Here is a 13,895-nt window from a genome sequence, read left to right on the forward strand (position 1 = left end):
TCAGAAGGCGATGTTTTTTTTGCTGTTCGGTTTTTTAAAAACCTTGCATATATACGCATTCAAATATCCATGCACTTGTAGGCTGAAGGAGAAATGGTTATCTCATACTATGTAAAAAAGACAAAAAAACAAAAAAACTGTTTTATATGTGCATAGTACATGATGGACACTCAATATTTCAAATTTCAGTGATACTGCCAACCAAAAAAAATATGGAAATTTGAAGTATGACACAATTAAGCACATACATTTCCTTGGCAAATGTAAGTGAGAGAGGTCTTTTATCCAGGAAAGAAAACATGTTTCTAATTGGGGGGGAGGGGTTACTCTGGAAGATGATTTCAACTCCAGACGTCACCCTGGGCTGGACTGCATCCATACGTGCTGTCTTTCTAACACAGATGGCATCTTGAAGCTAGCCTCTCCTGGGAACCCACTGCAATGAAATCTAGCTGCCTTCTCTGAGGGTGTCCACATCCCAGCCCAACAGAGGAGGCCGAGTTTGCAAAGCACCACTTCAAAACTGTTGGCCACCGAGTTCTTTGAGAGGAAGAGTGGGTTGAGTATGCCCCGGGTTTGCGGCTGGTAATGCTGGCTTGATTTGTTTAATGAAGGAGGATATGACTGAGTCACGAGGCAACCGTGCAAAGATGAGCAGAGAGAGCCTCTTCTTATAAATGACTCAGGTGACGGACTGGCTTTGGATCCCTACATCTTAAAGCCCGATGACTGTTTAAAAGTCACCACCTCTGAACGGCTCTGGGTGTCCATGGGCAATGATGCAAACCCCAGCCAGAGTTCCTCTACCCAGGCGATGTGTGTGAACAGTTGCCCGCCATCATCATGAGTGTCGGTGACCAGGTCATAGCCCTCAGAGGAGCACCTTGGGGCTCTTGGCTGACCCCTCCCCACATGCTGCTCATTGGACTGTTAGCCAAACTAGTGCAGTTTGGGAGTAGACATGTGAAAGAACATTTCAATAAACCCTGAGCCCAAATTTATGGGTGTAGTGAAAATATTGATACCAGGAGGCGTCAATACATTATTCTTAGTGTCTTTTCCCAATTTCAACTACCTAGAAATTTTGTCTGGAGTCTAATAGTCATGATATAATTAATTCTTTGTTGTTGTTTTTTTTTTTCTTTTGAGACATGGTCTTACGTGTCTCAGGCTGGCTTTAAGTAGCCAAGGATGACCTCGAACTTCAGATTTTCTTGCTTCCACCTCCCAAGTGCTGGGATTGAAAGCCTGAGCCTCCATGCCTGGTGTATGGGGTCATGGGGATCAAATCTAGGAATTCAAGCATGTTAGGTAAGTACTCACAGTCTACGTCCCGGCCTGGTACTTAAGCTTGCTAGAGGTCATTTTCCTTGCCCTCCTGCCTTTCTGTCTGGGCTCATAAACACCGGCCCTGTACCTCAGCCGTGGATAAGGAGGCTAGCTTCACCTCTACATCACCTACCACCTCTCTTTCTTTACATAAAACAGAGGTTGCGGATTGCTCTTTGGATGTTTCTGCACAAACGTAAAGAAGAGGCTAAACTTGCCTTGTCTAGGACTTTGGTGACTGCAGGGTGACATGTGCAGTGGTTAGTGTCCCCAACAGAAGCACCCATTGGAGAGGAACGCACTTACCTCCCCAGCAGGGACACCATGGGGATTCCCTGGCAGAGCAGGAGCGTCAGCGGCCTGGTCTTGGTCTCTCACCCCCTGGGCTTCTTCAGGCTGGCCGTCAACTGGTGTGCTTTCTCTTCCCCTGTCTAGTTTAAACAATCTGTCGAAAAAGCTGAAGTCTTTCGGCTTGGAGGGGCCTTCTGCCCGGGACTCAGGTGGTGAAGGTGCGGGTGGGCAGGTGGCAGGGAGGGCCTGCTGCTTGGCCTCAGTGCACCCTGGTCTGGTTTTATCTGCAGCCGGCCCTGGTGCAGCTGCCACCGGAAGTGCCCCGTGCTCACTTGGGTCTTTGTTCGCAGGCGCTGTGCCCGGGCTGACATCAAGCCGGCCCGATGCAGCCGATGAATCCGAGCCTTGGTCCCCGGGACGTCCTGGTACAGGCCGAGAGAGTGTCAAGAAAAAACGCGATCTAGCAGCTGGTGCCTCGGGCTTGGCTTCTTTCCCAAGATTCTTTCCGCTGGCATCGGCCACAGCTTGGGCCTCCATTGTCTTGGGGGAAGAAGTAGCCACATTATCCGTGGAGATGCTTATTCCCAAATCGACTGTAAACACAAACATAAACAGTGGTCATTCAACACGCCAGGAAATTCAAGGGTGAATAATGGACTCCAAGTTCTGATAAACAAAGTCTCCTCTGCAGACAGGCCGCCTTGTCCCCTGCTGGGTTAGCCCAGTAGACATCTCCTGACCCTGCTCTTCCTGGGAGAGAGACCCCTGAGGCTGATGAGGCAGAAGAGCCACGACTGGGAAGTCACTACCTGCCAAGCACCATGTGTGTGAGGGCCAAGGTCTACTGTCACTTTTTATCTTCCTGAAACCCAGAGGAGCATGAAGTTAAGATTTTCCAATAGGAAATCACAATAGGTTAGAGCTTGGGCTCCGGAGCTGGGAGGCCCTTCAACCCCTTCCCACTTTAGACCTCTGGGTTTGAGCCTTTCTTTATCATGGGATCCTGTCCTGCGTATTATGTACAGCAGCTCCATCAAACCCAGCCTCTTGAATGCCCTTACACCCCAAAGCTGTGGTAATCAAACATATTTTATTAATGTCCCCCGGGATATTCGAGGACCACCTCTGGCAGGGAGTGGCGGTGCACACCTTTAATCCCAGCATTATGGAGGCAGGCGTGGGCAGATTTCTGTGAGTTCCAGGCCAGTCAGAGCATACAGTGAGGCCTTGTCTCAAAAACAAACAAATAAACAAAACATCTTTTTGAATCCAAGTCATTTAATTCTTCTCTGGCTTTACTCTCTGGTAAAAATGAAGATATGGTAGACCCGCCCTCGCCATTTCCTTAGGAAATAACACTAGTTAATGTGTTTAAAGTACACAGAAAAGTAGCTGAGATACACTAACTTCTCGATACACGTCAGGAAACTCAGCTATTGTCACCGCTGGTGAGGGAGACCACTGGCACCAGAGCTGAAGCCACCTTCCCCCCAGTCCCCAGTGAGGTCAGACAGAAGCCCACTCCTGAGTTCATGTTCTTTCTGTCTCAATGTGAAACATCTATCAGCATTGCCTCCGGCAACATCTAGGCTAAAACAGTTCTCCTCAGAGAGGCGACACTGTAGCCTTGAAGAGCAGGTGTGTTCAGCAGGGGGAGGGCTCTAGAGACCAGCCAGCTCATGCATTCTGTGTGTGTAGGTGGCAGCTTCCCAACCGCCTGGGAGCTACACTCCCAAACACCCAACCCTTCCTGCCTTGAACCAATTGAACTGCCTTCTTTTCAAGGCCCCTTGGTAGCAAGGCAGTGGGAAGGATTTTGGAATTGTATTTGATTCTGAAGATCTTCTGCTGGCAAGCCTTGAGATCCTGGGAAAATCCCTAAGGAGCTTGAGTTTCCATCACTTACAAAATGGGGGTGTGGGCCTGGGGAGATGGCTCGTTCAGTAAACCACTTGCCTCACAAGCATTAGGACCTGAGGTCATGTCCCCTTCCATGTGTAGCTGTGCCCCACACCCCCTACAACCCATGTAGAAAAAAACTGGGTGTGGTATTCTAGCCCTGGGGAGGTGGAGACTGGAGGATCCCTGGGGTACACTGGCCAGCTAGTGTAGCCTGATGGGCGAGTTCCAGGCTGGTAAGACAGTGAGAAACCCTGTTTCAGTAAAAATGTGTATACCCCTGAGAACAATACTTGAGGTTGACCTCTGGCCTCCACCTCACGCATCCATGTGTACACATGCACCCGAACCCATATGAACATCTACATACATACAAATATGCAAGTGCACTCATATACACACTTGAAATATAATAAAATAAAACAAATGAGAATGTGTATAGCTCCCTGATATGGCCGTTGTGATGCTTGTGGGGAGGCTCACCCAGGGTCTGGGCTGCTGTACTTAATGACTGACAGATACTATGATAATGTCGAAGACTTCTCTCCATCCTTGCCAACACCGCATCGGGTTTAGTATACACCTAGACAGACACGTCTCGGTATCTGTTTGCAAGGAGTCAAGGAGCAGGGATAAAGGCGGGAGAGGATCGGAGAGCTCTTTGTTATATTTCCATTCCATTTTAACACGGGGCGATAAGCACATGTCCACATGTGCACGCATTCACTCACAGTCACTCCACCAAACTCTAGTATCTTACAGTGTTTGGAGTCAGGAACCAAAGGAGAGAGCCTGTGTGCCTCAGTGACCTCTTAGTAACACAGAAGACAGAGAAGTGACATAAGATGAGGCCAGTGACAGAACCAGGGAGGCTTCGTCAGGAAGTCCGCAGTCAGTGCATTAGCTAAGCTGGCTGGCCCTCCTTCGATGCTCTCCTGTGCCCCAGAACTCATACTGGGGGCAGATACACTGCAGGAGAGAGGGAAAGAGCGGGAGGAGAGAGAAGCAAGCAGAGCGGGGACCACGTGAGCAAGGGAGGCCTGTCACCTGTCCTGGAGTGTGGGTCTGGTCCATGCCAGAGGGAGAGGAAACGTGATGAAAAGGGAGAGACTGGGATTGAAAGCAAGATGAGGCTTTTGCAACCCCCTGAGAGCATGGACTGATTTCCCTGCTTCTCATTCTGCCTGGGAACCAAAGGAGCCGAAAGGTGTTATAGCCAGAGGGGGAAAAAAACCACAAGACAACACTCTCCATGGGGGGAAAATGTGCTAGTATTTTGCTTTGAAAAGTCTCAATACCAGACACCATGCAACCCATGTAAGAGCCGTCAGCAGGAAGAAACAAGATCAGGTAAAGCCACTCGGTGACTTGTCAGAACTCAGGGAGTTCTGAGTGGGTTCCCTTCATGACAGCTGAAGCCCTACTGGGTGTAGATGGAGGCTTTTCTCTGTCCTGCTGATCCTGAGGTCCCAAGGTCCCGCAGTCATTTATAAAATCATCATTCAGAGGCCTAATGTAACTACAAACTGTTTGGCCTATTGCTCAGGCTTATTACTAACTAGCTCTTACAACTTAACCCATTTCTATTAATCTATGTTTTGCCATGTGTCTCGTGGCTTTATCTGTGTTTTAATGCATCTTGTTTCTCTGGCGACTGGCTGGCATCTCTTCCTGATTCTGTCTTCTTTCTCCCTGTATTCAGTTTGGATTACCTGCCTCACTCTATCCTGCCTTGTTATAGACCAAAGCAACTTTTTTATTAATCAATGATAATAAAACATATTCACAGCGTACAGAAAGACATCCCTCATCAACTGCGTAGTTCTTACTGTTAGCAGAGTGTTAGGGGCAGAGCCTGGGCTCTGGAAGCCCTGAGAAGCTGGGCTTGGCCACTCATCCTCAGTAGGTTGATTAGAAGACAACAAATATGAAGAACAGAGAAAGGAGATATAGTCAACGTAGTCACACTGGAAAGAACAAATAAAGAGGTCCAGTGACCCCATCCCTCCCCAAGTCCATCTTCAGGATCCAGTGACCCCATCCCTCCCCAAGTCCATCTTCAGGGTCCAGTGACCCCCACCCCTCCCAAAGTCCATCTTCAGGGTCCAGTGACCCCCACCCCTCCCAAAGTGCATCTTCGGGGTCCAGTGACCCCCACCCCTCCCCAAGTCCAGCTTAGGTGTCCAACCTCTTATGATGAGTAGTGTTTGTTTTATAAAATTGGTGCATGTATATTTATATCTTCTTGGTGAATTGATTCTTTATTAATATGTAGTGGTCTTTTAAAACCTCTTCTATCTTTGGTTCAGAGTCAGCTTTAACAGATACCAGATTATCTAGTTTGTCTGGTTCCCATTTGCTGTGCAGATTTTCATTCTGTGGGAGTCTTCACTAGCATGTCTTTCTTTCTCTTTTCTATTCTTTCTTAGGGTTTTTTTTTTTTTTTTTTTTTTTTTTTTTTTTTTTTGAGACAGAGTTTCTCTTCATAGCCCTGGCTGTCCTGGAACTCTCTCTGTAGACCAGGCTGTCCTGGAACTCACAGGGATCCACGTGCCTCTGCCTCCTGAGTGCTGGGATTAAAGGTGTGCGCCACCACTGTTGGACTGTGCAATGTCTTACTAGGAGACAACACACAGTTGGTTCTAGCTTTGGAATCCAGCCTGTCTCTTTATGGATAGGGACCATTTACACTTAAGGTGACCACTAACCTTATTCTCCTCTGCATTTCTTTCTTCTGCTTGGTGGAATCCATGGAGGATTATTTCCACTGTGTGTGAGTATTATTTTTTTAAAAATATGACCCATCAAACTTTTTACTCCCAACATTTCTATTTAATTTTTTAAAATCTCAATTCCTTTGCTGATGTTTTCCTATGTTGTTGACTTTTCCACTCATATTGCTGATTTTCTCATCCATTTTGCTAACCGTCCCTCTGTGTAGTTGACTTCCCTCTCCTGGTCCTGGATTGAATTCAGCAGCTTCTTTGCGTGCTCTTTCAGGTCATCAATCATGTTCAAAGAAAGCTTTTGAAATCTTCCTGGCATTTTACCCGACTCGGTGTCTTGAGCTTGGACGTCAGGAGTTCTGGCTTTTGTAGAAGTCTTGTTGCTTTTCTTTTCTTTTTAAACAGTGTTTTGCATTTCTGCGTGTCTGTACACCTGTCGGTTTGGATTTTTCTTCTGGTTTTGGGGGGCACTTTTTATTGAGCCTTCTACTTATTTATTATGGGTGCACAGGTGGGGGGCAAGTGCCATGGCACATGTGCAGAGGTCAGAGGACAGTCCGAAGGACTCTCCTTCCGATGTGTGGGTTCTGGGCATCGAACTCAGGTCATCAGCTTGGTGGCAAGCACTTTGACCTGCTACACTGTCTTGCTGGGCTCTAAACATCATCACAGGCATACACGGATGAAAAACGATGTAGTATGTCCCAAGCTCAGTACTATTAAGTGTTTTAGGGAACCCCTGGCGGGGGTCCTGAAGTATGTCCCCCATGAAAAGAGGGAACTACTGGAACACCTTGTTTCCTCCCCACTATATATCAGCCCCAAGTGAACACAGTCTTCCGATGTCTAATTACAACTGTCTTTAGGAGCCTGGCAGTAGGGCTAAGTCACGTGACATGGGTAACTCTGAGAGCAGAGCCCCTGGGTGAAGCCTTGCACACACTCAGGGGAAGACGTTGATGGTTACAGCAGAATAGCCACCCTGTAACAAGCTGCTGGGGACAGGGTCCTCTTTTCCTGAGATTTCTTGTTCCAGTTCTCACAGAACTTTTCAAAGGGAAAGCCGAGACTGCTCATCTTTGCTCTCCCAATAAAGCATCCATTTCTGAATGCCTGTTCTTTTGGTTCACGATGCTTGTTCTCCACACAAACCTCATTTTGTGTATGTCGGGGTGTGTGTGCACACGTGCGTGTGCAGGAGCACATGTGTGTGGGGGTACATGTATGCACATATGTGTATGCACACATATGGAGGCCAGAGGTCAACTTCAGCTGACTTCCTCAATCACCCCCTCATTTCCTTACTTTTTGCGATGGGGTCTCTCTCTGAACCTCGAGCATACTGATTTGGCTGGACTGATTGCTCCCTAAGTCCTGGAGGTCCTCCTTTCTCAACACTGGAATTATAGGTGTGCTGCTGCTGGGCTTTTTGTTGTTGTTGTTGTTGTTGTTATTTGTTTTTTTATAATTTAAGTGCTGGGGATCCAAACACAGGTCCTCATGTTCACATAGCAAGTACTCTACCATCTCTCCAGCTCCTCCAACACGACTGTCTACACAACCCTGTCTTACACATTGATATCCTGATCTATTAGAGTAAGTCACAAAGTGGATACAGAGTGCTCAGTAATCACAAAGGGTGTTGTTCCAAATCCTGCAGATCTATGGGAGTTTGCAGAATTATGGGAGTTAGCATGGGTAAAACACATGGGTCAGACACACAGCTATTGTTGTGTCAGGATCCAGATTCAGACATGGAGCAAAGCAGTTCATTGCAGAGGGAGGGAAGGAGCTGTTGGGTTCTTCAAAAGAGAACTCTATTTAAATATCAAAGGGCTATGGGAAGCCCTTGGGGAAAGAAACCGATGAAGACCTCAGAGAGAATGCAAAAATGACCCTCTGCGGGTCGGGTCATGTTGCAAGAGTCAAATGACACTTCAAACAGCTGTGGCTGCAGTCCTGGGCAGATCCATTTGTGGTTCTGAAGTGTCGGAGTCAGGCTTCGTGGGGCAGATGCTTATGGCTTGGAGGAAGACAGTAGATTTGGAAATTTCACCGAACGATCACATTTCAGGCTTTTCATCTCAGTTCTGAAGAGTCAGGATGTCTTGGCAGGAAATCCTAGCACAAATAACAGAGGGGGCTTTTGGACTTGGGAATGGAGTCTTGATTATCAGCTTGATTTGCCTAGACATTGAGTGATGTCATGGATCCGAATGCACTATTAACCCTGTGCTGCCCAGAGCACATTTTCAAGAGTGACTGACGATCAGTTCCCGAGGGCAAGACTGAGGCAGTGGTATGACCCTTTCCACGCTTATCTTTTCTCACCATCTTCCTACTGTTCATATGCTTTGCAAAAATGTAGAATATGCAGGGCTACTTCAAATGCAAAGCCAGCTGTTCCAACAGGAGCAAGCAGAGCAGATGTTTGAGCTGGTCTTGTGGGGGCTTGTTTTTTCTTCTTAACTCAGGTGATAATATTCATCGGACATGTCTGAACTACCAAAATTGATGACTCTCTTAGTCTGCCTCCCACCCTTTTGCAACCAACATCTGCACCTGATGGGGCTCCTCAGGAATCCTGCGTGTCTGTATATTGCTGTGGGATGTTCTGTATGGCAAATGTGTTGCTCTGATTGGTTAGTAAATAAAACACTGATTGGCCAGTAGTCAAGCAGGAGGAAGTATAGGCGGGACAAGGAGGAGAAGAATTCTGGGAAGTGGAAGGCTGAGTCAGAGACACTGCCAGCCATCGCCATGACAAGCAGCATGTGAAGATGCCGGTAAGCTACGAGCCATGTGGCAAGGTATAGATTTATAGAAATGGGTTAATTTAAGATATAAGAACAGTTAGCAAGAAGCCTGCCACGGCCATACAGTTTGTAAGCAATATAAGTCTCTGTGTTTACTTGGTTGGGTCTGAGCGGCTGTGGGACTGGCGGGTGACAGAGATTTGTCCTGACTGTGGGCCAGTCAGGAAAACTCTAGCTACAGTATATGGTGGTTGCGTTTGCCATTGTGAGTGGTTAGGATGGTCAGAAGAAGACAGGTATTGTCAGGTATTGCTACCCAAGTGACATCCACCTTTTTTTTTTTTTTTGACAGAGTCTCTCACTGGCCTGGATTCTCTAAGTAGGGTTGACTGGGCAGGGAGCCCCAGGGACCTGCTGTTTCTGTCTCCACCATGCTGGGATTACTAACTCACACTATCACTCCCTGTTTGAGTTTGTTCTTTAAGGCAGGGTCTCACTGTTTAGCCCTGGCTAGCCTAGAACTGGCTGTGTAGACCAGGCTGGCCTTGAAGTAACAGAGATATATACCTGCCTCTGTCTCTTGAGCGCTGGGATTAAAGTGATACATTGCCATACCCAACTTTTTTTTTTTTTTTTAATAAAGACTTTTGGTTCTCAAACCTGGGTCCTTTTGCTTGCAAGGCAAGCACTTTACAACTGAGCTCTCTCTCCAGTTCTATATTAGAAATATTTTTGATTTTTATATAAAAATGTCCCTCATAGCCAAAATATTCAAATCTGCCTTCTCTCTTTTTTTAACATTATATAATATTTCTTAATATAGATACTGCAAAAGATATGTAAACCATCATCCTAATCATGACCATTGCCTAATCCATGAACATTCTGGTAGTTTCCATATTGTTTCTTTCATCTCTCCTGCAAACAATTCCAGGGAAAAGGTCTATATTTAGCAATCCTAAACCAGTGTTTTTCTGTCTTCTGTAGACTGGAGAGCATATGTGGAGCTGCTGCCCCAATCCAATGAATATACAATTAAAAAAAAAAAAAAAAGATGGCGCCAGATCACTTTCCAAAAACCGTCTGGAAATTCAGAGCAGCACGTGATCTGGTAATGTCCCTCTCACCACTGAGGGAAGCTGATCAGGTACTACGGTAAGCAGGTTTTAAAAAGTTAAGTAGCTTGCCAAAGAAAGTGGTACCTTGCTTTCCTTGTGTGTACAGCTATTAGGGTGGGCTCTGGAGATAGAAGTGGAATAAGAAATCAAGCTCTCCACACACAGGAGACTGCCAAAGGCTAACTATTGCTAGTTTGGAATTCTGGGTAAATTACTGAGGAGATGGTAATAGGCAAGGGGGGGGGGCAGGAGGCAGAAAAGCCGTCAGGTTAGGATGGCATCACTGTTCCAAATATAGCTATGCAAATGGTCATTGGGCACATGGGAAGAAGCTTAGTTTTATTGTCACTGTGGGAATGCAGTCACAATCACAGCACAGCTCTATTCCATACCCACTGGGATGGCTGTAACAAAAAAGGTAGCCAGTAGCCAGTATTGGTGACATCACTGAGTCACTGGAATCTCCCTGCATCACTGGTGGGGATGTGAAATGGGCAGTTGCTTTGGAAAACAGTTAAGGAAGTTCTCAGAGAGGTGGACATTGAGCCAGCATATGACCCACAGTTCTGTTCCTAGATAGGCATGCCCACGAGAACCAAAATATATATCTACTCAAAAATGAGCTCACAAATGCACAGGGACGTGTTATTTATTAAGCACTGGAGTTTAAACAACCACAACCAAAATGTCTGTTCACTTAGGAGTGAATCAAGGAAATGTGGCAATGGAGTGGTGTTTATCTTCAAGGAGAATGAGGTAATACAGATGCATGCCACAACCTAGGTGAACTCTGAAAACAGTCTGTGACTTGAAATTATCCAGGCACTTTGAAGAAGGGTACTTGAGCTGGGGTCCAAGAATCCATGAAATTAGATTGGAGACATTATCTCCCCACACAGCCTTGATCTTGCTCTGCACATTGTTCAAAATGTTTACTGTGCCTGTGAACTAGATCCACTTGCCTTATGCCACTAAAATGTACCAAGAGGGCTCAGAATTCAAAGTGCTCGATTGCAAGCAAGAGGGCTTGATGTGGACCCCGAGATCCCACATAAACCCTGCGTGAGCAGGGCAGCCTGCCTGTCATTCAATCCCAGCCTTGGATGGTAGAGACTAGGGGTTTCCAGGGCAAGCTGGCTAACGATGCCATCCATACTGGTGAGGTTAGGGCTTGACTAAGAGACTCTGCTGTGAAGAATAATGTAGAAGGGAAATGGAGGATGATTACCGACATCAACCCTGAGCCTCTCTGTGCATGTACATGCGCACACATACACACACGTGTGCCAACGTACATGCAAACATGTATGTTGCATATACATGAGAAGAAGAAAAAGCGAAAACAAAATAAACGTACAAGTAATGAAAAGAAAGAGAAAATGGAATAAAAAGAGGGAAACAGAAGAGATGCAGGATTCAAAGCAGATGAAAGAAATATTTGATAACGGTGATGACTATCGTGATGACGGTGATAATGGTGGTGATGTTATCTGGTAAAGATAGTGATGGTAATGATTATGGTAATGATGGCTGATGATGATGATGGCAGCTGCTAGTAATGGTGAGGATGGTTGATGATTATAGAGATGATAATGGTCGTGATTAAGATGATGAAGCAGTGAGGCAGACATAAGGACAGAGGTGGCCATCTCCGGGTCTGCCGTGTAGTGTGTTTGGTTAGAACACTGACTGTTGCAGGTGTCTTGAGTTGGGGGATTCTAATTGAAAACTCTAACTTCAGGCCGTCGCTGGAGCACCTCAAATCTCTTACTGGCTTCCTACCAGGAGCCGCACATAGAGCTGTGGAGACGGGGGTCATTTCTGTCTCTCTGCAACTTCCATGCCTCACACAGCCTCAGACTGGCCCTTAGCCATCCTCACATTGCCATGGCATCAGAATCTCCCAGAAGGCTGGAGAAAACTGTGCTGGTCCAGACCTTGAGTGCATTGCATGTTATAACAGATGGCAAAGAGCCCTTTGCTCTCAGGGGCTGCTAAAGTTTAAATTAATTGATTAATCTTGTGTGTACGCGTATGCTCGTGTGTATCCAGGCGTATGCGAGGTGGTGCACGTCTACTGGTATGCGTGTGCGTGCAAACCACAGGACAGTCTTTCTCTGGCATTACCTATCTTGCCATTTTGAGACAGGCTCTCCCTTGTCAAGCACGCCAGACTGGCTGGCCAGTGAGTCCCAGGGATCTATGTCTCTCCACCTCCCCAGTACTGGGATTATAAGCATATGACACCAGGCCAGCCTTAAAAAAATAAACAAATAAAAAATAAAAATAAACGTGGATTCTGGGGATCAAAACTCAGGACCTCAGTACTTTACTGACTGAGCCCCAACTCCCTACCAGACTTTTGTTCAACTCATACAGGCATTTTAAAATAGTATAGTAGCACCGGGCGGTGGTGGCACACGCCTTTAATCCCAGCACTTGAGAGGCAGAGCCAGGCAGATCTCTGTGAGTTCGAAGCCAGCCTGGGCTACCAAGTGAGTTCCAGGAAAGGCGCAAAGCTACACAGAGAAACCCTGTCTCGAAAAACCAAAAAAAAAAAAAAAAAAAAAAAGAAAAAAAAATAGTATAGTAGCATCCTGGCACTGTGTTGAGGCCTATCACCCCAGTTACTGTAGGACAACATAGGGGGATTGTGACTTCAAGGTCAGAATGAGCAACGAGAATAAAACCACCACAAGCAACAACAGCAAAACCCAATGCAAACACCAACAGAGCAGTTGGAAACAGCAGCTGCTAAGAGGATACACATGTTAGCTGCTGCCCAGGCCCTATCATTTCTTCCGCAGTCAGGCAGCTGTGATTTGGGGCATCGTCTGGGAGAATTCCTCAAGGATCAAAACTGGCAAATTCTCACTCATTGTTTTATCAGTCAGAACCTTTTTCACTTGAGTAGGGAATTTTCCCTTCACTAAACTGATTCCATATATGTGCATGCACATAGATACACACACGTATTTTAAAGATGCAAAATTAGGCAGTTCCTTCTTTAAGGACAATTGGTGAGGGATGAAAAGGAAGATATTAATTCTAAGAAACATCTTATCCGTGTGTGACAGAGACAGGTATCAGCTCCTGAGAAATGATGTGCTCTGGCAGATCAGTCACGTGCCAGGCTCTGCCATCGGTCAGCTGTGAAGATAGACACTTTTTTCTTTTAAAGAGAATAAATTCACTAGAGCAGAATCAAGGAAAGAGAGAAATGGGGCATTTTTATTTCCCTGAAAGAGCTGTGAAGTTTTGGTAATAAATACCCAAGGGGGAGAATCTGGTCAGGTAAGATTGATTCATCCGGGCTGGAGAGATGGCTCAGTGGCTAAGAGCACTGGCCACCCTTCCAGAGGACCTGGGTTCAATTCCCAGCACCCACATGGCAGCTCAAAATGGTCTCTAACTCCATTTCTAGGAGATCTAACACCCTTACACCAATGCACATAAAATAAAATTTTAAAAAAGATTGACTCATCGGGGGTAGCCAGTGACACAGGTTGTCACTGCAGCCCATTTCGCCTGTAGTTAGCCCCTCCTCCTTCACTTCCTCCAGGTCATCCTTCACAGCTACCATCCTTACACCCCCCTCATGGGTGGACAGAATGGCATGGTCCCATCTCACAGGTGACTCTTGCACAGTTCCAATTCCACTCCACCATTATACGCTGGCAAATGGCAGAACCGACACCACCCCCAAGTCAAGTTAGTTAGACTGCCACACTTGCATGCATTGTGGCACCAAATGACTACAAGTTTGGGCCTTAATA

The 13,895-nt window shown here is 46.3% G+C and overlaps 1 protein-coding gene across 2 annotated transcripts in view; it reads right to left on the reverse strand.

The window, feature by feature from the left end:
• Bcas1 (brain enriched myelin associated protein 1) overlaps positions 1–13,895 on the reverse strand; it is a 76,289-nt gene that overhangs the window by 59,249 nt on the left and 3,145 nt on the right. For both annotated transcript variants that reach the window (XM_059261984.1, XM_059261983.1), the window contains exon 3: positions 1,636–2,213. In XM_059261984.1, coding sequence (XP_059117967.1) covers positions 1,636–2,213 — 578 coding nt within the window. The remainder of the gene's footprint in view (positions 1–1,635; positions 2,214–13,895) is intronic.

This window comes from Peromyscus eremicus, chromosome 4 (genome assembly GCF_949786415.1).
Source record: "Peromyscus eremicus chromosome 4, PerEre_H2_v1, whole genome shotgun sequence".
Taxonomy (NCBI): domain Eukaryota; kingdom Metazoa; phylum Chordata; class Mammalia; order Rodentia; family Cricetidae; genus Peromyscus; species Peromyscus eremicus.